Source organism: Camponotus floridanus, unplaced genomic scaffold (assembly GCF_003227725.1).
Source record: "Camponotus floridanus strain SB8 unplaced genomic scaffold, Cflo_v7.5 scaffold254, whole genome shotgun sequence".
Lineage (NCBI taxonomy): Eukaryota > Metazoa > Arthropoda > Insecta > Hymenoptera > Formicidae > Camponotus > Camponotus floridanus.
Window position 1 is genome coordinate 77,084 of NW_020229386.1, and position 24,690 is coordinate 101,773.

Consider the following 24,690-nt stretch of genomic DNA (forward strand, 5'->3'; position numbering starts at 1 on the left):
TGTTTCATAAGTGGTGGGCAAAATTTCAGGAATGAATTCCTCATGCTTAGAGAAGAAAAAAAAGTTAATCAACATAGGTCCGGAAATGATTAGTTTGTGAGGTAATTATACATAAAAAGAGGCCACGTTCGCACAAATGTGTTATTAACGTATGTTGTGAAGATGCTGTGTTATCCCTGATTAACATTCTGAAGGTTTTAGCCGGCGGTCGTCCTTTATTCAAAAGTTAATAACAAATAAATGTGAGAAATATTGATATAAAGATTCTACTTTATTTGTTCACGATTTGTTTCATTTTTAAATATGTTATAGAAGAGATTTTCCCGAGTAATTTCATATATATATAAGTGTCGGACTCAAATAGTTTTGGAGATATAGTCTGAAAAAGGATAAAAATAATAAATACAAATATAAGGTAAACCTTCGAAAAACCAATCTATGAACTATCTACATATGAAATAATAGATAAGAATACCTAATTTCTACGTATTTTTACCTCCTGAACACGAATATGAAACTTAAAAATAGCGATCGAACTCGTAAGTCAAAGAAAAACACAAAAAAAAGTAAATTAAAGATAAATAAAAAAAGGTAAACAATTCAAATTTTTATAGAATTTAATACAATTTAATACAATTAAAAAATATCACAAATGTATGTGTACACATACACGCGCGCGCGTGTGGAGGGTGCAAGGGTGGGCCTTCGGCCCTTCTCCCACAACCACCCTGCCAGTAGGACACGCATTGCGAAGAGTTCAATCACAATGGATATATACTGTAAGTTGTAAAGCGAGGTCCACCTTGCCTACTGGCAGGGTGATTGCGGGAGAGGGGGCCGAAGGCTCCTCTTGCACCCCCCGCGCGCACACGTATGTGTGTGTGTATGTGTATGTATGTACATACATTTGTGATATTTTTTAATTGTATTAAATTATATTAAATTCTATATAAATTTAAATTGTATTAAATGTATTTAAAATTATAATTTTTTTATATAACAACTAAAATAGTAGGTCTACGAAAAAAATGCATATAACATTTTTTGTAGAATTTTTCAGCTTTATTTTTTGCTTAAAATTTTTTTTCTCAAATCAATATTTTCGAGGATAAAAAGCATTAAAATTGTGAAATTCTTTTGTTAATAACTTTTTAATAAATAACGACCGTCGGTTAAAACCTTCAGAATATTAATTAGAGATATGACCTTGACAACATATGTCAATGACACATTTGTGTGAAGACGGGCTCTTTTTATGCATAATTACCGTTTTTGAATTATTAAGATTTTTGTAATACAAAATTTTATGTCATTTCTCGTCTTAAAAATCCTTTTAGGCATCAACAATGTTTTTCAGGCCGCCGAACTTGAAAAACATTGTTAATGCCTATAAAAGAACTTCTAAGATGAGAAATGAAACAAAATTTTGTATTATAAAAATCTTAATAACTCAAAAATTAATCATTTCCGGACCTATGTTGATTAACTATTTCTTTTCTAAGTATGAGGAATCCATTCCTGTAATTTTACCCACCATTTATGAAACACCTTGTATATAAAGGTCGGACTCAAATAGTTTTGAAAATATAGGCTGAAAAAGGATAAAAATAATAAATACAAAAATTCGCATGGAAAGTCGCAAATAAATGTAGATATTATAATTTTACCATGTCTTATATGTTTAAGGAAATATATTTAATAGAATATATGTATTTGTAAACTTTGCTTTTTCTTGCAAAGTATATGCGGGGACACCGCATGTTTCGCCCCCCTTACAGAGAGGCTTTACTTTCGGAAAATATAAACCAACCCAACCAGTGTCTGAAATGTAGGAAATACCTTGACATATGAGATTTTACTTCACATGGTTCATGTAATTTATATAAATTTATAACTTTCTATGCCAAGCTAGATTTATTCCACACTTCAGACACTGGTTAGATTAAGTTATATTTTCTGAAAGTGGAGCCCCTCCGTAAGGAGGGCGGAACATGCGGTGTTCCCGCATGTACTTTGCAAGAGGAAGCAAAGTTACAAATACATATATTCTATTAAAATTATTTTTAAATTTATTATTTTTATCCTTTTCAGCCTATATCTCCAAATCTATCTATTTGAGTCCGACCTTTATACAGGGTGTCCGTCAATTTTTGACCTTGACGAAATAAGGAAGTAGATTGGCTCAAATTAAGAAGGAAGGACTTCTATTGTTTTGTGATTGTCGCAATAATTAACGAAAAATTAAATAAAGGAGATCGGCCAATCTGCGTGAGTAGAACCGCGCGGCGATGAGAATCGTCTCACCGTAATCTGATATTACGAGCGCGGCAAAGCAGTCGCTCTCCGAGATATGATGGTGATTTGCGATATATCGCAATATCGCGCCGAAAATGGCCTGTCTTTTTAGTGACGAGAAAATGATGCGTTATTATTTCCACACCACCTTGCGGTAGATACCATGGTGCGCTTTTGTTATAGTGATTTCCCCCATAGGCCTATTCCACTCTCAATTTGAAAATTATTCAAAATGCCATTACTATACGCTGAATGTATCTTAAATGTAAAAAATTGATGGTGATAGTACCTTTACAAAAATTGATCCGTGATTGAAAATCCCTCGATAAAATGTATTGCTCACGTTGATAATGATACGTTGATAAAATGCTTCAAGAATCCTTTCTTCATCTCGTACACGAAGGCACACTGCTGGACCAGTTATCCCGATATTATGCACGACACCCAGTTTCACATAAATATTGCACAACACATAAAATTGTATGGCCACTTGGTTTTTACATACAGGTCTTTCCTTTTTAATTTGAGTCAATCTTCCTTATTTCGTCAAGGTCGAAAATTGACGGACACTCTGTATATATATATATATATATATATATATATATATATATTAGAAGTACAAATAAGTCTCCGCCGTTTGACAAAAAATGGCCTCACCAGTAAGTCATGGTTGAAATTATCAGATGTAAAACGTCATATCATAAGGTTGGACATCTGGCAACACCATAACCTTGAAATATTAGCGATTTTGTATTAGCATCACATAATTTTTTTCGTGCAAAAATGTCGAGTTTTGAGCCGAATAAGCGTCATTTACGGGAACTTTTGATTTACTTCTTTAATTTGAAGAAATCTGCAGCTGAGGCGCATCAATTGCTTGTAGAAGCATATGGTGAGGCTGCTTTAAGTGAGAGAAGTTGTCGTGAGTGGTTTCATAAGTTTAAGAACGGTGAGTTTGACGTCGAAGACAAAGAACATAGCGGAAGGCCGAAAGTGTACGAAGACGCAGAATTGGAAGCATTATTGGAGGAATATTCGTGCCAAATGCAAGAAGAACTTGCACTTACATTAGGAGTGACTCAACAAGCAATTTCACATCGTTTAAAATCGTTGGGAATGATTCAAAAGCAAGGAAATTGGGTTCCATATGAATTGAAGCCGAGAAACATTGAACGTCGATTTTGCACATGTGAAATGCTGCTTGCCAGGCATAAACGAAAGGGTTTTTTACATCGTATAGTCACTGGTGATGAAAAATGGATCCACTACGATAACCCAAAGAAGAGGAAATCGTGGGGACCATGTGGCCATGCTTCAACATCGACAGCTAAGCCGAATATTCATGATAAGAAACTTGGTGTATTATGAGTTGCTCAAACCGAACGAAATCATTACTGGGGCTCTCTACCGAACACAATTGATGAGATTGAGCCGAGCACTCAAGGAAAAACGCGCCCACTACTACTCCAGACACGACATAATTATTCTCCTGCATGATAATGCTCGTCCACGTTGCGGCGCCGGTCAAAACCTACTTGGAAACACTCAATTGGGAAGTCCTACTCCACCCGCCGTATTCACCAGACATTGCCCCTTCGGATTATCACTTGTTCCGATTGATCCGGCACGTGGCCTGTCTGTCTGTCAGCACTTCACATCATATGAAGATACCAAAAATTGGGTCGATTTGTGGATAGCCTCAAAGATGAAGAGTTCTTCCGACCCGGTATCCGTATGCTGCCAGAAAGATGGGAAAAAGTAGTGGCTAGCGATGGACAATACTTTGAATAAAACATAAGATACCGTTCTTTCACAATAAATGCTCAATTTTTGATAAAAAACGGCGGAGACTTATTTGTACTCCTAATATATATATACGAAATTACTCGGGAAGATCTCCCCTATAACATATTTAAAAATAAAGCAAATCGGAAAAGAAATTCTTTTCATGCACAATTATCGTTTTCAATGTACTTGACTGCTCATATAGTGATTATTTGCAATAATAATAAAATTAACCTAAAATATTGTGTCAATATTTATAATATTTTTTTATATTTTCAGAAGAACAATGGAAATGGATGCATATCACATTTGACAAATATTATCCCATTGTAAAACTTTGGGCTTTCTTTAAGCCTACTGTATCTATTCGTCATCCAGATGATTTGGAAGTAATGAAATATAAAAGAAATTCAATTTTAGAAAATGAATTATGATATAGCTAAATTTAAAAATTTTGCATTTGAAGAAAATTTTTGTCTGTAAGAAAATGTTTTTTCAAAAAATAAAAAGAGGAAATCATTAAAGATAAAAATAAAAAATATGAGAAATTTTAACTAAATTATTTGAATATCTCGGAATGAATGCTATACAATAAACTAATATTTCATGCTTAACATCTGTTATTACTCTCAATCTTTTGTAATTTCAGATCATACTAAGCAGCACTAAACACATCGAAAAAAGTAAAATGTATAACTTATTACATCCTTGGCTTGGCACAGGTCTTCTCACTAGCACAGGTAATATTAATAACTTTTCGGATATACTTCAATATTATAATTTGTTAGCTTGTCTCCATTATAGAAATAAAATTTAATGAAATAAAATTTTTCGATTAAATTCTAATATTATCTTAAATAATAAATTTACATAACTTATAAGCTAATTAATTTAGAAAAGAGATTTACGCTTAAATGCAAACGTAAATATATTGAGGAATATATATAATTTTATCATTACATATATATACAGAGTGGTTTAAAAGTCTAGAAACGGTCAATTATTTTCGAAAATAGAGGTCCTAGAAGTGGGAAAATATTTCAGACAAAAATTGTAGGATTTTAAGAGACGCATTACACAGTAATATTACTATGACTTGAAGAGTATCGTTAAGATCACGTCAAGATCATCAATTTCTTAAACAGAACCCCCTATTTTTTTATACATATTCTTATAGCTTATCTCGAGAGCTTTCCAAAATACTATAATTAATTTAGTTTTTATTAAGTACTTTCCGAGTTATGAGGCTTGAAATAATTTCTCAATTTTACATAAACCATAAAATATCTAATAAAATATCCATTTTTTGATTATCTTATCTTAATATTTTTATGCATAAAATAATGAGAGGAATCAATTGATGTAAAAAAAAAACATAGTTGTTTCTAAGAAAAAATATGTAATTTGTAAATAGCTTAATATCGCTAGTTGAATTTACAAAAGGTTAAATGAAATTGTGTAGTCGACCAAACTAGCCAGAAATATAATTTATTCAATACGACGTTTCGACCATATGATTGTGGTCCTTATCAAGTATACACTGGAATAGATATATAAGTTGCAAAAAATTATTATTCACATCTAATTTTTGGTTTGAACCGTAATACGCACAATTAATTTAGTTTAAACGTGAGATATTTTAAATATACATACAAATTAGCTGACGTATTGATAATCAGAGTGTCGGCATAGATAATAATCTTGTACAAAGCGCAAGTCACATTAACAAAACTTTATTTTTAAAATTCAATTTTTAAGAACAATGAGTCCGTGTGGGACCTCGTCAAAGACTGAACGCGATCATAAGTAAACGGAACTACATGACCTTTATTATTTTGTCATAAATGTTGTTTAAGTTTTCTGTGTCTTTTTGTAAGTTGATTAGGTTATCAAATCTCTTTATGAAAAACATCTCAGCAATTTCTCTTTTGCGAACATATTTTTCGTTGTGTAGGATGTTCGGTTTTATCCAATCAAAATCATGGCCAGATTCTAATCTATGCTTGCTAATTACTGAATGATTAGTTTCATGTAATTTTATGTTATTACAGTGTTCTTTTATTCGCGTACGTAAATGTCTTTTTGTTTGTCCGATATATGCTAAATTACAATCCTTGCAATTTAATTTATATACAACGCCTGTTTTATCATTATCGTGTAAACGATCTTTACCCCGTGTAATTAAATTATTTAGTTTTTTTATTATCTTATACACGACCTTAAAGCCTCTATTAAGCAGGAGACGGTATAAATCTTGACTAACATTTTCAACGTATGGTATTGTGATAAACCGAGTCACATCAGAACGAGTAAGATTCATGTCAGTTGTAGCATTATGGTCATGATTATTTAAAAAGTTGAGTCTTTTTTATTTAAAGACGGACAAACAAAAAGACATTTACGTACGCGAATAAAAGAACACTGTAATAACATAAAATTACATGAAACTAATCATTCAGTAATTAGCAAGCATAGATTAGAATCTGGCCATGATTTTGATTGGATAAAACCGAACATCCTACACAACGAAAAGTATGTTCGCAAAAGAGAAATTGCTGAGATGTTTTTCATAAAGAGATTTGATAACCTAATCAACTTACAAAAAGACACAGAAAACTTAAACAACATTTATGACAAAATAATAAAGGTCATGTAGTTCCGTTTACTTATGATCGCGTTCAGTCTTTGACGAGGTCCCACACGGACTCATTGTTCTTAAAAATTGAATTTTAAAAATAAAGTTTTGTTAATGTGACTTGCGCTTTGTACAAGATTATTATCTATGCCGACACTCTGATTACCAATACGTCAGCTAATTTGTATGTATATTTAAAATATCTCACGTTTAAACTAAATTAATTGTGCGTATTACGGTTCAAACCAAAAATTAGATGTGAATAATAATTTTTTGCAACTTATATATCTATTCCAGTGTATACTTGATAAGGACCACAACCATATGGTCGAAACGTCGTATTGAATAAATTATTTCTGGCTAGTTTGGTCGATTACACAATTTCATTTAACCTTTTTTAAAAAATATGTAATTGTTAATTGCAAATTACACGCGTGCTTCTAGCCACATGCATTGGCTTATCTTCTTTAATTAATTTTCCGTTAATTATTTCAAATATCGCAAAACAGTAGAGGACTTTCCTTCTTAATTTGAACTAATCTACCTTCACACTTCAGGACTGCGAAAAGTTATTAGCCATCCTATATATATATATATATATATATATATATATATATATATATATATTTATACATATATATATATATATATATATATATATATATAAATTACATAGAAATAATACATTTTTAATAAAAAAATTGAATTAAATCAAATATCATTATATTACAGAGTTTTTCTTTAACAAATTTTAATTTATTTGTACCTGCTAATTGAATAAAATTTTAATTACATAATAATATAAAATTTATTTGAATGTTTGCAATTACTATATAAATATCATAAAAAGAAGATATAAAAATTATGAAGAAGCAATATAAAGCAGAAATAAAAATTTCAAAGATATAAATAATTAAAATCATTTAAGAACACAGGCCTTCAAAAGTCGGTTACAAAAGGCAGAGTAGGTGAATCTGATAGATTTTTTGATATTAAGAACGAATCTGACCGCAGAATTTCCTCAGAACGTTAGGTTTTCGAATTAACTTATAGTTAAATAGTCCAAAAATGGCAGTTTCAGCAAATTTCATGAATTTATAATGGAAATTCTAATTTTTTGAAAGACTAGTATTATACGATACCATTGGCAGAAATATTTCAAAAAATTAGGTTCCAAAAAAATTAGAGTTCCCTTATAATAAATTCATGAAATTTGCCAAAATAGACATTTTTGAATTATTTAATCACAAATTATTCAAAAACCTGAAAAACCCCGTGCTGGAGAAATTCTGCGGTTAAATTCGTTTTCAGCAAAAAATCTATCAGATTTGCTCTTTGTAACTAACCAAACCTAAAATTTCGCAGGCCTGTGAAATTAATCAATTATATAACGATGCACCCATGCACCCCTGATCTCCAGCAGGCGATCGCTGGAAGCTGCCGCCCGGCATAAGAACCGCCGGGCAAGGGCAGGGCGCTGAGCGCCACATTTTTTAAACATTAACGAACAAGCCGTACGTTTGAGCTTCAAAATTACGAAGCGCGCCGAAGACGGCCGACGAAACCCGAACGATCGGGTTAAGTCCCCTCGCGCCCGGCTCCACCGCGCGCCACGAACGGAGCCGTCACGTTTTGCGGCCGCTCGACGGGGGTAACGTTGTTTTACGCCGGCGCGGGCTAATTAGTCCCGTATAAAAAGGGCCTGTCGAGCGAAGAAAGTTCACTCTTTCCCGAGTTTCTTCAGCGCACAAGCCGCCAGAGCAAGCTCACCTAAGACGCCAAAAGCAGCGAAATCAGCGGTGGGGAGTACCTCGCCACACCTGGGAATTCTCAGGATTCGCGAAGATAGGCGCAATCCTTTCTAAAAGTGCATCCAGAAATTGGGGCGTTCCCCGATCTCTCCGGGAGTTCTCGGCAGACGCACGAATCCAGCTTCTGTCACCTTTCCGACCAGTGCATCCGGAGGTAGAGAGGAGAGCTACCCCCGGCGGGACGTTCTCGCTAGCACGGTCTTCTCGAAGGGAAATCCCGTCGATTCATTTCCACGAAAATACGCGGCTTTACGAGCAATCCCGCACCGTACGAAAAAGCGGTCGAAAAACGCCGGCACGCGCCGTGACGTCACGCAGCCAGCGACCGACAATTAAACAGCTGATCGGTTTAAAATCGTTATTGTTCGCGAACGCTGCGTTGCATCGGCACCCGATCTTCACGATCCGCTGCACGAACTCGTGGTGCATCCGACCGTGCGACATCAACCATAAGCACCGATTGCAAGCACTCTTAAACGCGTTGCATTTATTAGCGCATTTCCAACGCGGACCGCGAGCCCACGAACGAACGCCCGAGGCATATCTCGAACGCGTCGAGTTTTTTTGCGATATCAACACACGAACGCAATTGTATATACGCGCCGAGTTTCTTTTGCGATAATTACTCGCACACGCACGCAACTGTACCTATACACACTCTATTTTTTTTAAATATATTTCTTTTTGTTTTATTAACCGCGTTACATTTATTTTTACGCCTGCCTAACCGAACCCGATCACCACGACTGCCGCTATCCGCGGAAATAAGCTCGTTACAATTATAAGAAAAATAATCTTACATAATCGTATAGAGTATTATATTTTATATATTATATATTATATTTTATCATGCAAAATTTAAATTATTTTATTTTAGGCACCAAATGGCAAACACGACGAAAGATACTAACACCTGCATTTCATTTCAATATATTAAATCAATTTATTGATATTTTGGTGAAAGAGAGTGATCGCATGACAAAGTCTTTAAAAAATGTAAAAGGCACAATTATAAAGGATTTAGTACCATTTATTAGTGAACATACGCTGAATGCGATATGCGGTAAGATTTTTAACATTCCTATTGTACTTTGTTTACAATTATGTTCGAGGTCTTTTATTTTAAATAATCATAGCTTAAGAGAAGAACAAAATTTGTCCTTGTAAAACATTCTGATACAATAAATTAACTACGATTGATAATATTCGTTTTTCATACTAATGTTAAAATTATCAATGAAATATTTAACTATAATATTTTATGGTTATGTTTTCGGCCTTACATAACAAATGCATTTATAGAAACTGCCATGGGTACCTCTCTGCACGATCACAGGATGTTCCAACAACAATATCGAGAAGCGGTTCACCAAATAATCGAACTGTTTATTTATAGGTAATTTACAGACATACAGAGATTGTATGGATATAATAAATAATTGTTACAGATGTACAATTCCTTAAATTATGATTGTGATATCTATATCTTTCAAGAGAAATATATTTAATGATAATCTAGATGAATCATATAAACAAGTAAGACACCGATGTTTAAATTAGCAATCAAAACGTATTGCACTTATATATATATATATATATATATATATATATATATATATATCTTGTAGCTATTCGCCGATTTTTTGTCAAATTGAAGGTACTTAAAAGTAGAAAAAAACGTGAAGAACAAATTTTTTGTTGTTGCTCTATACATTTTTAAGTTTTTTAAGTCAAAATGAAAACAGAAAAAGTCGGTAATTTTTACATTATTTTCATTCATTTGTAACCAGTCTATATGTTTTCGTAAAAATTTTGGTAATTATTCCGTTTGATAGAGCAAAGTTTCAGCTTCAATAATCTTTTTTTAAAATTGCGGTACGATTATTTTTAACAGAGTTATGAACGATTAAAGTCAACTTGCTCATTTTTCATTTAATCGGCGATAACTCAGTAAAAAAAAATCGTAGTTACATTTTTAAAAAACAATTTTGTTAAGAAAACTTCAAGCTTTTACACTGGAAAGGTGAAAAATTTCGTAGATTTTTTTTATACTCGTAGCAGATCCGCAAAGTGAGAAGAAAATTTATAATTTTGTCCAGTTCGCTACATGTAAAAATTACCAAACTTACAGAAACTTAAAAAAAGCTTTCGAAAGTAGAGATTTCAAGCTTTAAAATCCTTTTTTTAAATTTAAATTTGGTTTATTTTTAACGAAGTTACAGCTGACTGAATTTTGTCAATTTTTTAAGGAAATTTAAGTGATTCTCTAATTGTTATGAGGAGTGTATATACAGGGTGTCCGTAGATTTTCGACCAAAATAAAATAAATAAGTAGATTGGCTCGAATTAAGAAGGAATGATCTGTATTATTTTGGGATTGTCGCAATAATTAACGAAATATTAAATAAAAAAGATCGGCCAATCTACGTTAGTAAAAGCGCGCGGCGACGAGAGTTGTCCTACCGTAATCCGATACTACGAGCGCGGCGAAGCGGTGGGCGGATCGCTCTCCGAGACATGATGGTGGTTTGCGATATATCGCAATACCGCGCCGAAAAATGACCCGTCCCCCCTTTTCGTGGCGAGAAAATGATGCGCTATCATTTCCACACCACCTTGCGGTAGATAGCATGGTGCGCTTTTTTTATAGTGGTTTCCCCCATAGGCCTATTCCACTCTCAATTTAAAAATTATTCAAAATGCCATTTACTATACGCTGAATATATCGTAAATGTAAAAAATTAATGGACAGTACCTTTACAAAAATTGATTCGTGGTTGAAAATCCCTCGATAAAATGTATTGCATACGTTGATAATGTGATACGATGATAAAATTCTTCAAGAATCCTTTCTTCATCACGTACACGAAGACGCACTGCTGGACCGGTTATCCCGATATTATGCACGACACTCAGTTTCACATAATTATTGCACAACACGTAAAATTGTACGACCACTTGGTTTTCGTGCACGCCCGAGAAATGATTTCATGTAAATTGCGGCCGCGCGATGAGTATTTTCTCCCGCTAGCCCGTATGCCACAATCATGTCCGTATATTCCTGCGGAGTATACTTCATTTTCACTGGTAATTAACTGCGCGAACATAAGATTTTTACTAAGCGTCTTAGCTCTTGCACGCTGTTAACAGACTGCGTACGCCAGCAGCACGCAACTACAGCTGAGCGGACATGTGAGTGTAATCATAGTGCGCAGGCGTCGAACTCACACGTACGCTTACACTCGCATGTCCGCTCAGCTGTCAACTGTAGTTGCGTGCTGCTGGCGTACGCAGTCTGGTAACAGCGTGCGAGAGCTAAGACGTTTTAATAAAAATCTTGTGTTCGCGCAGTTAATTACCAGTGAAAATGAAGTATACTCCGCAGGAATATACGGACATGATTGTGGCATACGGGCTAGCGGGAGAAAATACTCATCGCGCGGCCGCAATTTACATGAAATCATTTCTCGGGCGTGCACGAAAACCAAGTGGTCGTACAATTTTACGTGTTGTGCAATAATTATGTGAAACTGAGTGTCGTGCATAATATCGGGATAACCGGTCCAGCAGTGCGTCTTCATGTACGAGATGAAGAAAGGATTCTTGAAGAATTTTATCATCGTATCACATTATCAACGTGTGCAATACATTTTATCGAGGGATTTTCAACCACGAATCAATTTTTGTAAAGGTACTGTCCATTAATTTTTTACATTTACGATATATTCAGCGTATAGTAAATGGCAATTTGAATAATTTTTAAATTGAGAGTGGAATAGGCCTATGGGGGAAACCACTATAAAAAAAGCGCACCATGCTATCTACCGCAAGGTGGTGTGGAAATGATAGCGCATTTTCTCGCCACGAAAAGGGGGGACGGGTCATTTCTCGGCGCGGTATTGCGATATATCGCAAACCACCATCATGTCTCGGAGAGCGACCCGCCCACCACTTCGCCGCGCTCGTAGTATCGGATTACGGTGGGACGACTCTCGTCCCCGCGCGCTTTTACTCACGCAGATTGGCCGATCTTTTTTATTTAATATTTCGTTAATTATTGCGACAATCCCAAAACAATACAGGTCATTCCTTCTTAATTCGAGCCAATCTACTTATTTATTTCATTTTGGTCGAAAATCTACGGACACCCTGTATACATATTGCAACGTTTCTTCAATTTAAATTTTATTAACTTTTGCAACACTCCTCAGGGTGTTGGAGAGGAGAGTGCGAGGGGGAGCGAAAACGCCGTCAAAAACACAGCGAATATAATATACTTGCGCTCGATGGAACAGGGATAGAGGGTGTTCGCACGCGAGCCGCGGCGAAGCAAAGGCCGTCTCAATATCTCGAAGTTGGGCGCCAGATGCGATCTTTCACGCATCAATTTTCGCTAAACGCCAAAGAACTCGAAAAACCTGCTTCGCCACGGACCGACTAGCTCGCCTAACGGTAGAGAGGCAGGGTCTTGGAAAAAGTCAGTTGATTATGCGAAACTTCGCTAATTCGACAGACAAAACGGAAATCGACAATCACGAGAGACTAACACTCAAATAAATTACGCGTACTTAATAAAGAAATATAACAAATTTATTAATAGGAAAATAATATAAAAATAAAATTAAATAACAAATCAGAGTAAGAACAAAGATTTACAATAAATTCAAAAATATGAGAAAACGAAATATATAATAGATCAAATCAATAGTGGTAATAATAATAATTCAATCAAATCGAATGTTCGTTCGAAATCGACAACCCAAGAGAACGCTAAGGCATTTCTGTTATTTACTCGAGCCCGTTTTTATGGCTGGAGTTCGCCAGACCGAATAATATTTCTCAAAATGTATCGGAATTTCTGCACCTAAATCGACGTCTTATAGTTCCGGTCTTTTCCTCGCAATTTCTCAGCTCGCTATTCTAATCGACAGCATAAGGGTTCGACAGCGTGATTAACAATCGAGCAAGAATAATTACTGATTTTGCGAAGATAGATCTCGTCTGTGACGGACGAGCGATACGGTTAATATTCGATACCCGGCGGCGGCCGGAGATTTTTCTCTCCCGGGGTTTCGCCTCTTTCCTCAGCGCAAGCAGCTCAAATTTCAATAACAGTTGGATTTTTCGGCGAGTATTTCGCACCGCAACACACTCGACAAACGATAATTACTACAAAATACGCGCTACCCACCGACATAATGAGCGCGACAAAGACGCAAATACTCTCACACATATAATATTAGACGTTCACACGCGCACTTAATAATCGATGACAGAAACGCAATTAGACACGAAAGTCGCTCGTAGATCGCTTGCGAGGATGTTTTACGCGGCAACGACAGCGATACGACAACACGAGCGGCGTACACGCTTTCCGCGATTTTTAGCGCACGCGGTCGATATTCGGCAGTCGATAGCTACGCGTGGTTAACACCCCGACATCCGGAGAGAGACGAACGATACCCTATCAATCAATGCCTACGTTACGACTGTCCGCGATACCTCGGTCGCTTGTCTCCGGTCGCCCGGAATTCACGAAAAATCGACAGCTCGGCACAGGGCCCGAGCGGCAGCAAAACACGAAAATGGCGACGGCGGCAGAACGAGACACCTCCGATTAGACACAGTACAATTGGACACAACTGGCTTTGATTGGCTAATCGTGCTTGATCGTGCTGGTTACCCTAGGCATCGGTCGATATGATTGGCTGTGTCTAATCGTACTGTGTCTAATCGGGCAATCCCCGGCAAAACGGCCGGGTGGACCGATTCGCGTACGTGACTTACAAAAGATGGGCAACCTCACCGTGACTCGTCTTTTCTGTCAAGGGGATAGTCCTCGGCCTCGTCCTCTCCTTTATCTCTGGGCGACACATCAAAAGAAACGACAACGGGACAATCGAACTAGCAGCGACTTTTCGCCAAGAGCGCCCGCACCAGAGTGAGTCGATAGCTGCGTCAATGCCTGCGCAGGGGTGCGCAGTTCCGTGGCCAATCACGCCGCAACACGCGTGATATCCTTGCGCCTCGCGATACGCAAGGTATTCCTGCGCCCTGCGCGAAACGGCCCCGAATATTTAAATTTTGCTGTCGAGGGCCCCGGTTTCATGGTCCGGTGGAGGCCCATCTCCTCCCCTTCTGGAGGATAGTGCCGATCGAGCCTTCTTTACACGCGAGGGGCTATGTTCCCCCGTGGCTCGATTTTTCGGGCGCTATTTCCTTCTCCGCTCGCCGGCGGGGAGCGCCGTGTCGCAGGTCGCGATTGGAAATCCATCGACGTGTCTTTCGCCTTCCGGATGTTCTCCAGCGAGTTGCCCGACATTCCGTTAATACAAAAAGAATACAAAAAAAATTAATAAAGGCGCAAAATATAATAAAATCGCTCATCTCTCCAGAGAGTTAGATATCATTCTCTCAATCCTTTTTCTGGCGCGGCCGCTCGGCTCGCGCCCCGTCAAGATTGTCGGGGCGGATGGACGCGCGACAAGACGGCAATGTCATTATATATATATATATATATATATATATATATATATAATTTCGAAATAAAAAAGTTTGCAATTGAATTGCACAATAAAGTCTAATTATTTTTGATCAAAGAATGTATAGTTGTAAAAAAATATAATCTTCAAAAAATTTTCTGCACATCTTCTTAACATATGTACACACACACACACACACACACACACACACACACACACACACACACACACACACACCACACACACACACACACACACACACACACACCACACACACACACACACACACACACACCCCCCACACACCCCCCCCCCCCCCCCCCCCCCCCCCCCCCCCCCCCCCCCACACACCACACACCACACCACACCACACACACACACACCACACCACCACACACACACACACCACACACACACACCACACACACACCACACACACACACACACACACACACCACACACACACACACCACACACACACACACACACACACACACACACACACACACACACACACACACACACACACACACACACACACACACACACACACACACACACACACACACACACACACACACACACACACACACACACACACACACACACACACACACACACACACACACACACACACACACACACACACACACACACACACACACACACACACACACACACACACACACACACACACACACACACACACACACACACACACACACACACACACACACACACACACACACACACACACACACACACACACACACAGGGTGTCCCAATTTAATCGATCACCCCGAATAATTTTTTCGTATTATAACATTTTAGACAAAAGTTGATTGACTAAAAAAGGGACATATGATGACGCCATTAGTTTGACCTTGGATAATTGTTTGAAAGTCACATGAAGGCCACCTTTAATTTCTTAAGCGGAACCCTCTATTTTGATTACATATTCTTATAGCTTATCTTGAGAGCTTTTCAAAACTCTATAATAAAATATTTTTTCATTGAATATTTTTCAAGTTATGAAACTTGAAATAATTTCTTAATTTTACATAAACCATAAAATATCTAGTAAAATATTCATTTTTCAATTAACTTACCTTAATACATTTATGCACAAAATAATGTGAGAAATCGATTGGTGTAAAGAAAAAACATAGTTATTTTTGAGAAAAAATATGTGATTATTAATTGCAAATTACATATTTTTTTTTAAAAACAACTGTGTTTTCTTTACACCAATTGATTACTCCCCGTTAGAATATAATGGTATATTTCTTTTTATGTGGCAGCACTGATTTAAAGCGAATATTTTTGTTCCTAGAGTTTAGTTTAGTTTTTTTTATATAAGTTACATTCGTTAATAAGTCCGTGTTCTACTGTTACAAGTTTGTGCTCTTAATAAAGAATTATAATAAATACTATTAGATATATATGCATATATAAAATTCTAATCTTACTATATATTTTCTTCATATATTTGCTTAAAATTTTCTTTATAATTTTACATGACCTTAAATAATGGTTTTAAATATTTTTACAAAATTACATCATTATTGAAATTATATAATCTTATCTAATTACGATTTAGATTTTCAAGATATTGGCTTCATAATAATCTGTTATTCGCGTTGTCACCACAAGGAAGGAGACAAAAAAAGGTCCTTAAAATATTACATAGATTTACGGAAAAAGTAAGTTATATCAAGTATTCTCTCCTTTATATGAAATTACAATAAATTTCATAATCTTCATGCAGTATGTTTATGAGTTTATATCATATAAATATCAACATTTTATTATTATAATGTGTTATTTAATAAATATCATTAAAAAATTTAATTATGTATTTATGTAGATTATTGCAGAAAGAAAGCTTTATCACGAATGCACCAATGGTCAATACTTAAAAAACTTTGAAAGTGGAAAAAAGCCGGAGATAGATGAAGTGATCGGAAGTACGTAAGATGATCAGAGCTCATACAGCACAGAAATGTTGCAAAACATTGCAGAATACTTTTGTTTTTGAAACATTGCAATATTGCAAACTTTGCTATATTATTACTGTAAAATTATGGCAACATTAAGATATTCTTTTAATGTTGCAACGAAATCATATAGTAACATATACAGTCATATAGTAACGAAATCATATAGTAACATTGCAATGTAATGTATAACGAAACATCATGGATACATTGCAATGTAATGTGCAACGAAACATTATGGTTACATTGCAATGTGTTGAAAAGAATACAACATTGCAACCATCTAGTAATATTTGCATATGGAATATTTTTGTTTAAGATAGATATCTCGGAAGCTTATAAAAACTTATAAAATATAATTAATTGATTAAATGATGTTTCTATGTTCTTCAAATTAGAACTCTAAGATATGTTTATTTAAAGGCTTATTAACCATTTATAAAACATTTAAAAAATGTTTATTATGTTTTTATATATTAAATGTTTATCTCAATAATCTATACACAACCATCTTATATACACTCGGAAATAAGAATACTTTAATATACGCAATATACAGGGTGTCCCAAAAGTCTCGGAACGGTCGAATATTTTATAAACTATGCACTTTAGAAAGAAATGTTTCAGACAAAAGTTATATGGTTTAAAAAAGGCCATATCTATCATAAGATGTCATTGGTTTGACCTTGAAGAATTATTTGAAAGTCACATAAAGGACACCTTCAATTCCTTAAACGGAACACTATATTTTTTATTGCATATTTTTGCCGATTTCGAGAGCTTTCCAAAACACTATAATTAAGTTAGTTTTCATTAAATACTTTCCGAGTTATGAGGCTTAAAGTCATTTTTTAATTTTACATAAATCGTAAAATATCTTGTAAAATATTCATTTTTCGATTATTTTATCTTAATACTTTTATGTACAAAAGAGAGAAATCAATTGGTATAAAGAAAACGCATAGTTGTTTTTTTAAAAAAATGCAGTTGTTAATTGCAAATTACATATTTTTTCTTTTAAACAATCCCAGTCAGCAAAGTCTGTTCAAACAGATTTTGACAATTTCTGCTACAAATTTTTGTCGACAGTATGATTGCAGATTGTATAAAAAATTTGTTATATCAAATAATGATAACAGAATGTCAGCAGAAATGTTACAAAACCTGCTGACATAATTTGTGATCAGAAACTGAACAGGATTTGTTTAAAATTATCATAGCAGATTAGTGGCAGAAATTGAGCAGGATCTGTGCGACGCAATTTGACAACAGATTGTCGGCAGAAATCGAGCAGGATCTGCGCACACAATCCCTGATAGCAAATTGATAGCAGAATTTAGCACTGTAATAATCAATTTTGTTGCATTTATATAACATTAATAAAAGCGCAAATCTTGTGAAGTTTCTGATGTCAATTTGCCATCAGGTTGCATGCGCAGATTCTGCTCGGTTTCTGCTGACAATCTAACATCAAATTGCATGCGCAGATCCTGCTCGATTGCTGCTGTCAATCTGCTGTCGGTTTATGCTGACAGATTCTGCTAGCAGAATTCAAGCTTAATGCGGACGCAGTTGATGCCAATCTGCCGCAATATTCTGTTTGAATCTGCTTGCATGCTACTGGCAGACTGCTAACATTTTGCTTACTAGGATTATGTCCCCTGGATGTTTTCTTTACACCAATTGATTCCTCTCATTATTTTGTACAAAAATATTAAGGTAAGATAATCGAAAAATGAATATTTTACTATATATTTTATGGTTAATATAAAATTAAGAAATTATTTTAAGGTTCATAACTCGAAAAGTACTCAATGAAGAAATACTTTGTTATAGTGTTTGGAAAGCTCTCGAAATAAGCTACATGAATATGCAATAATAAATGGAGAGTTCCATTTAAAAAATTGACGGTCCTTCACGTGACGGTGAAAGTTCTTCAAATGACTCTTTAAGGTCAAATTGCCACTATCTGATGGCCCCCTTCAAGCCATACAACTTTTGTTTGAAACATTTCTTTCTAAAGCATAGTTTATGAAATATTCGACCGTTCCAAGACTTTTGAGACATCCTGTTAGACTATTTATCCATCTTTCCCTGATAGACTACCACCCTGATAGACTATTTATCCATCTTTCTTTCTCTCTCCCTCCCTCTCCCCCTAATTTCAAATAATCTGTTTAATATTCTGAATCCAATCCAAAATATTTTAAATTAATTTAATTATTTTAAATCAGAAATTAAATTGATAACAGAAAAGAAATATACTTTGGATCTTATAAATATTAGTACCAGCCTGTATAAGCTTTATATGCATTTCATAATGAAAAATTGAATAAGTGTTAATTAAATTTGGTTTCGCCGCATAGCGAAGGAACACATACCACTTATTATTACATATTTTCGATATTTTAAAATGTTGTTGCAACAGTACTAAAATAAAGCAATGTCTATTGTAAATAATGTCTATTGTAAATAATGTCTATTATAAAATAATGTCTTTGCAATATTTCTAATATTTCTAATATTTCAATACTGCAATGTGCAATGTTGTAACAAGCAATGTTACTACAAATTTCTCTGCTGTACGCAAGAGAAAGAGAGAGAAAAAGGTTCTAATTTAAATTGTTTCGAAGGACTGATATCCGGCAAGAATATTTTCCAAAATCATGTTTTTTGGAGTTTTCAAGGTCATTGATGTTTTTTACAACTATATTTTTTTTATTATATCGTGTAGCTGATCAATAAATATGTTCAGACATACATAATAACGTGACGAAAAATGACCTCGATTTCCAAAAATTAAAGTTTTACGTGCAACTTATGTCTATCAAGATCGCAGGCTTCGGTCAAGACATGACAATCGAGAGCCTATAAATGTAAAATAAACATATTTACTATTACAATACTGGTGATCTATGACGATTTAAATATTTTCTCATTTTTAATTTGTCAGAATATCTACGTGTACTAACTGTGCATAACTCAACGCAAGAAAAGATTAATATGATATTCATTTGTGATAAAAGTGATTGTTTAAGGGAAACAATTCCAATGTACAAAGTTAAAGCTCGTGCTAATATTAATTCTGAAATAATCAAAAGATTATTATAATCAGTTATTGCTCGTTTCACATATCAATATATTATCGTAGAGGAATATCACTTTGGACATCTACGAAGATAATAACTTAAAAAGAAAGTGAATGCTGCCATATACATTTCATGATTAAGTCTTCTAAATAAATATTATTAGTGCAATAAAATATTTTTTCACATTTATAGATTTAAACCTCTCAAAGCCTACGATCTCAACATAAATTTTATGTAAAATTTTCAAGGTGATGTTATTATACATGTCTGAACATATTTTTTAATCATCTACACAATGCAATAAAAATATATAGTTGTATGCAAAAAAAACATCAATGACCTTGGAAATTCCGAAAAAAATGACCTTACAAAAAAAACTTTTGTCGAATATTGGTTTTTGACCATTTACATTATATAAAAAATATTTTTTGCATCGTCATAATTCGAAAAGATATTTGGATTAGATGGCCTTACTAAAATGGACCATGCTGTATAAATCATACTATTCATCATATATATATATATATATATATTTATATATATAAACAAGGTCTTCAAAAAGTCCCGGAACGCTACAATAACGTTCCACGACTTTTTGAAGACTCTGTATATCATTATATATATAATTACAGACAATGATGCAATATGTTTGTAAAATTTGTTCATTATTACCCAGCAAACACAGAATATTACAGCAATATTGCGGCAATTATAACATTGCAGCAATGTGTGGCAATATTCTGTGTTTGCTGGATAGTAATAAAATTTGAATTTTTAACGATAACAATGTTATTCAATTAAGTCACCACGTGCAAAAATGAGAATGCTAATATGTTTATGCTTTTTTACTTTTAGTTAAAAAAAAACGACTAGCTATGTTGGATCTCTTAATAGCGGCGTCTCAAAAAGGACTTCTCACTGATTTAGATATAAAAGAGCAAGTTGATACTTTTATGTTTGCAGTATGTATTTGTAAGATTTTTTAAATTTTTTATTTACACATTACATATCTAAACACATATAATGTAAAATGATTATAGGGTCATGATACTACAGCGATGGGTATAACATTTGCTTTATTATTACTAGCTGAACACAAAGATATTCAGGTACTTTTTTGTTGATATATTATGTTTTTCTTTACACCAATCGATTTTTCACATTATTTTATGCATAAAAGTATTAAGGTAAGATAATCGAAAAATGAATATTTTACAAGATATGTTACAGTTTATGTAAAATTAAGAAATGATTTCAAGCCTCATAACTCGAAAAATATTTAATGAAAACTAATTTATAGTGTTTTGGAAAGCTCTCTAAGTCAGCTACAAAAATATGAAATAAAAAATATAGTGTTTCATTTAAGAAATTAAAGGTGACCTTCATATGACCTTCAAATAATTCTTCAAGGTCAAACCAATGATACTCTATTATGGCCTTCTCAAAACCATACAACTTTTGTCTGAAACATTTTTGTCTTAAATTTATAGATTTTGAGATATTTTAGTGCGTAGATTAAAATGGCCTTTCAAAAAAATTGAAAAATTAAAATACCTGTCTTTCTAAAATAAATACAAAGAATTTATTAAAATTTATTAATAATTTATTTGTGTTTAGGTGTATAAAATTCAGAATATTATTAATATATTTTAACTATTATTATGCAGGAACGCGTTAGAATTGAAGTCAATACGGTGATACAAGAGAATGGAGGAAAACTTACTAAGAGTTCATTGCAAAATTTATTATATTTAGATAGATGTTTAAAAGAAACACTACGTTTATATCCTAGTGTGTTTTTTATATCACGATTGACAGCGGAAGATATAAAATTACGTAATTAATTACTTTTTTGTTGCATATATATCTTTGAACATATCACACCATATATTATTAAATATAAAATATATAAATGTTTAATTACTTTAATATTTTAAAGTACATATTATTTAAGTATTACGTACATTTTTTATTTTTCAATAGAATTATTATTTTTATTAAATCATATCTAATCTTATAAGATATAATCTTATATCTTTTTTAGAGTCATATATGGTTCCTGCTGGAACGACTGTACATCTTAATATCTATGGAGTTCACAGAGATCCTAATTTTTGGCCAAATCCAGAAGTATTCGACCAGATAGATTCTTGCCGAAAGATTCAAAGCGTCATCCTTATTCTTATTTCATTTAGCGGACTACGATTGTATAGTAATTATTTGTATTTTTTTTTTTTTTTTTAATTTTTGATACAATTTCGAATTATAGACAACGATTCCTTTGTTGAATGAAGACATATAGCTCTTTTGTGTATTTTTATTTAGATGTATTGATTATTTAAAGAGATCTTCGAAATGAAAAACTGCATCCTAGTATTCTTATTTCCATTCGCAACTACGGAATTGTATAGGTAAATTATTTGTGATTTAATTTTTCCTTTTTTTTATCAATAATTTTTGATACAATTTCGAATTATAGGACAACGATTCGCTTTGTTGGAAATGAAGACCATAATAGCTCCTTTGGTGTGTAATTTTTATTTAGAACCTGTTGATTATTTAAAGGATCTCGAAATGAAAACTGCTCTAGTACTTCGTCCTTCTCATCCGGTTCGTATAAGATTTGTTCCAATTGAATGCGAACAATTGGAAACATTTGAAACAAATACAAGCAGGACAGATGTAAGAAATTGATATAGTGCAAAAGTGGAAGAAAATTTTATCCATGTATTTTAGCCATGTAATTACTTTGAATATTGTGAACAATATACACATTATACATATACATACATGCATACATACATGCATACATACATGCATACATACATGCATACATACATGCATACATACATGCATACATACATGCATACATACATGCATACATACATGCATATATACATGCATACATACATGCATACATACATGCATACATACATGCATACATACATGCATACATACATGCATACATACATGCATACATACATATATATATATATATATATATATATATATATATTATATATATATTTTTTGCTATCGAAAAAAATGGATCAAAGAATCTGTATTAAATTTTGTGTGAAAAATAAAATTAAGTGCTCTGACGTACTTGAAATGTTGACTGCGACATTTGGCGAGTCTACTCTGAGCAAAAAAAATGTTTACAAGTGGTACAAGCTCTTCACAGAAGGTCGAGAAGATGTTAATGATGATGCCCGCCCTGGACGCCCCAGCACGTCAACAACCGATGACAACATCGAAGCAGTGAAGAAAATTGTTATGGAGAATCATCGAATCACTATTAGAGAAGTTGCTGAAGATGTCGGCATATCGGTTGGCTCATGCCATGCAATTTTTTCGGGTGTTTTGGGCATGCAACGTGTGGCGGCGAAGTTTGTTCCAAAATTGCTGAATTTCGACCAAAAACACGTCGTTGCTTGTTCGTGATTTTTTGGCCAAAGTCAATACCGTAACCATGCCTCAGCCACCGTATTCACCGGACTTGGCCCCCTGCGACTTTTCTTGTTCCCAAAACTGAAAAGACCCATGAAAGGACTTGTAGCTCATTTCGAGAGCTTTCCAAAACACTATAATTAAGTTAGTTTCCATTAAGTACTTTCCAAGTTATGAGGCTTAAAATTATTTCTAAAAATATATAGTGTTCTATTTAAAAAAATTGAAGTGACCTTTACGTGACCTTCAAATAACTCTTCAAGGTCAAACCAATGGCACCATCTTATGTCTCCCTAGAAACCATACAACTTTTGTCTGAAACATTTTTTCGATTTTTCATTATTTTCCGAAATATTTGCCTGGGGAAATTAAAATGAGACACCCTGTATATTATTTAATAATTATAACATATAATTTCAACATAATAAAAATCCATTGTAACAAACTTTTCATAACCTTTTTATTTTCACTTGCATAACGCAAACGTCTTCTACCAAAGTCGGCATGTTCTTTCATATAATTTAAGAAAATTCTTTTTTGATCTTCCGAAAAATTCATTTTCCTTCACTTATATTATCTTCAAACAAATATGTTATCATTTATCATTAAACGTAGTATGTTATAACCATACGTAATAATACTAGTGACATGTCGACCGATTCTAACGGAAATCTAGTGATCTCACATTTTCACTTATTAATTCTGTAATGCCGGGAGTAAATTCCTGTGAAATGAAAATGCGAAGAGTGAACAAATTCACCCAAGATACGTAATAGGCCCCCAGATGAGATGAAAGACGCAGTGTCAAGGGTGCATTCGTTAATGCGCTGCCTGCATTAACGAATGCACCCTTTGACGAGGGGTTATCTAGCTCCGTAACTTAATTCGCCGAACAGGTATCTGCGTAAATGGCTGCTCGGATTGTATCTTCCGATGGAAAAACTGTATCGAGATTTTAAACTTCTTAACACCCATCGTGTTAGTAAAAAAAAATATAATATTTCAAATAAGCATGAATTAATATTCGAATAAATACAATATATATATATATATACATATATATATATATATATATATATATATATATTAAAATTAAATATATATATATATAAATATATATATATATATATATATATACAGGGTGTC

The 24,690-nt window shown here is 34.0% G+C and overlaps 2 protein-coding genes across 2 annotated transcripts in view; both read left to right on the forward strand.

Annotated features, from left to right (window-relative positions):
* LOC105248042 (cytochrome P450 4C1) overlaps positions 1–22,926 on the forward strand; it is a 31,760-nt gene extending 8,834 nt beyond the window's left edge. Inside the window, 13 exon segments of the mRNA XM_025409305.1 lie at positions 4,360–4,469; positions 4,730–4,820; positions 9,404–9,589; positions 9,829–9,922; positions 16,609–16,711; positions 16,876–16,975; positions 20,950–21,056; positions 21,135–21,203; positions 21,762–21,930; positions 22,139–22,228; positions 22,231–22,277; positions 22,469–22,505; positions 22,574–22,926. Of these exon segments, the coding sequence (XP_025265090.1) occupies positions 4,360–4,469; positions 4,730–4,820; positions 9,404–9,589; positions 9,829–9,922; positions 16,609–16,711; positions 16,876–16,975; positions 20,950–21,056; positions 21,135–21,203; positions 21,762–21,930; positions 22,139–22,228; positions 22,231–22,277; positions 22,469–22,505; positions 22,574–22,788 (1,418 nt within the window). The 3' untranslated portion in view covers positions 22,789–22,926.
* Positions 22,927–23,205: 279 nt separating this feature from the next.
* LOC112638164 (protein GVQW3-like) lies at positions 23,206–23,538 on the forward strand. Its single transcript, XM_025409306.1, has one exon. The coding sequence runs from the start codon at positions 23,206–23,208 to the stop codon at positions 23,536–23,538; it is 333 nt and encodes a 110-aa protein (XP_025265091.1).
* The last annotated feature ends 1,152 nt before the right edge of the window (positions 23,539–24,690 follow it).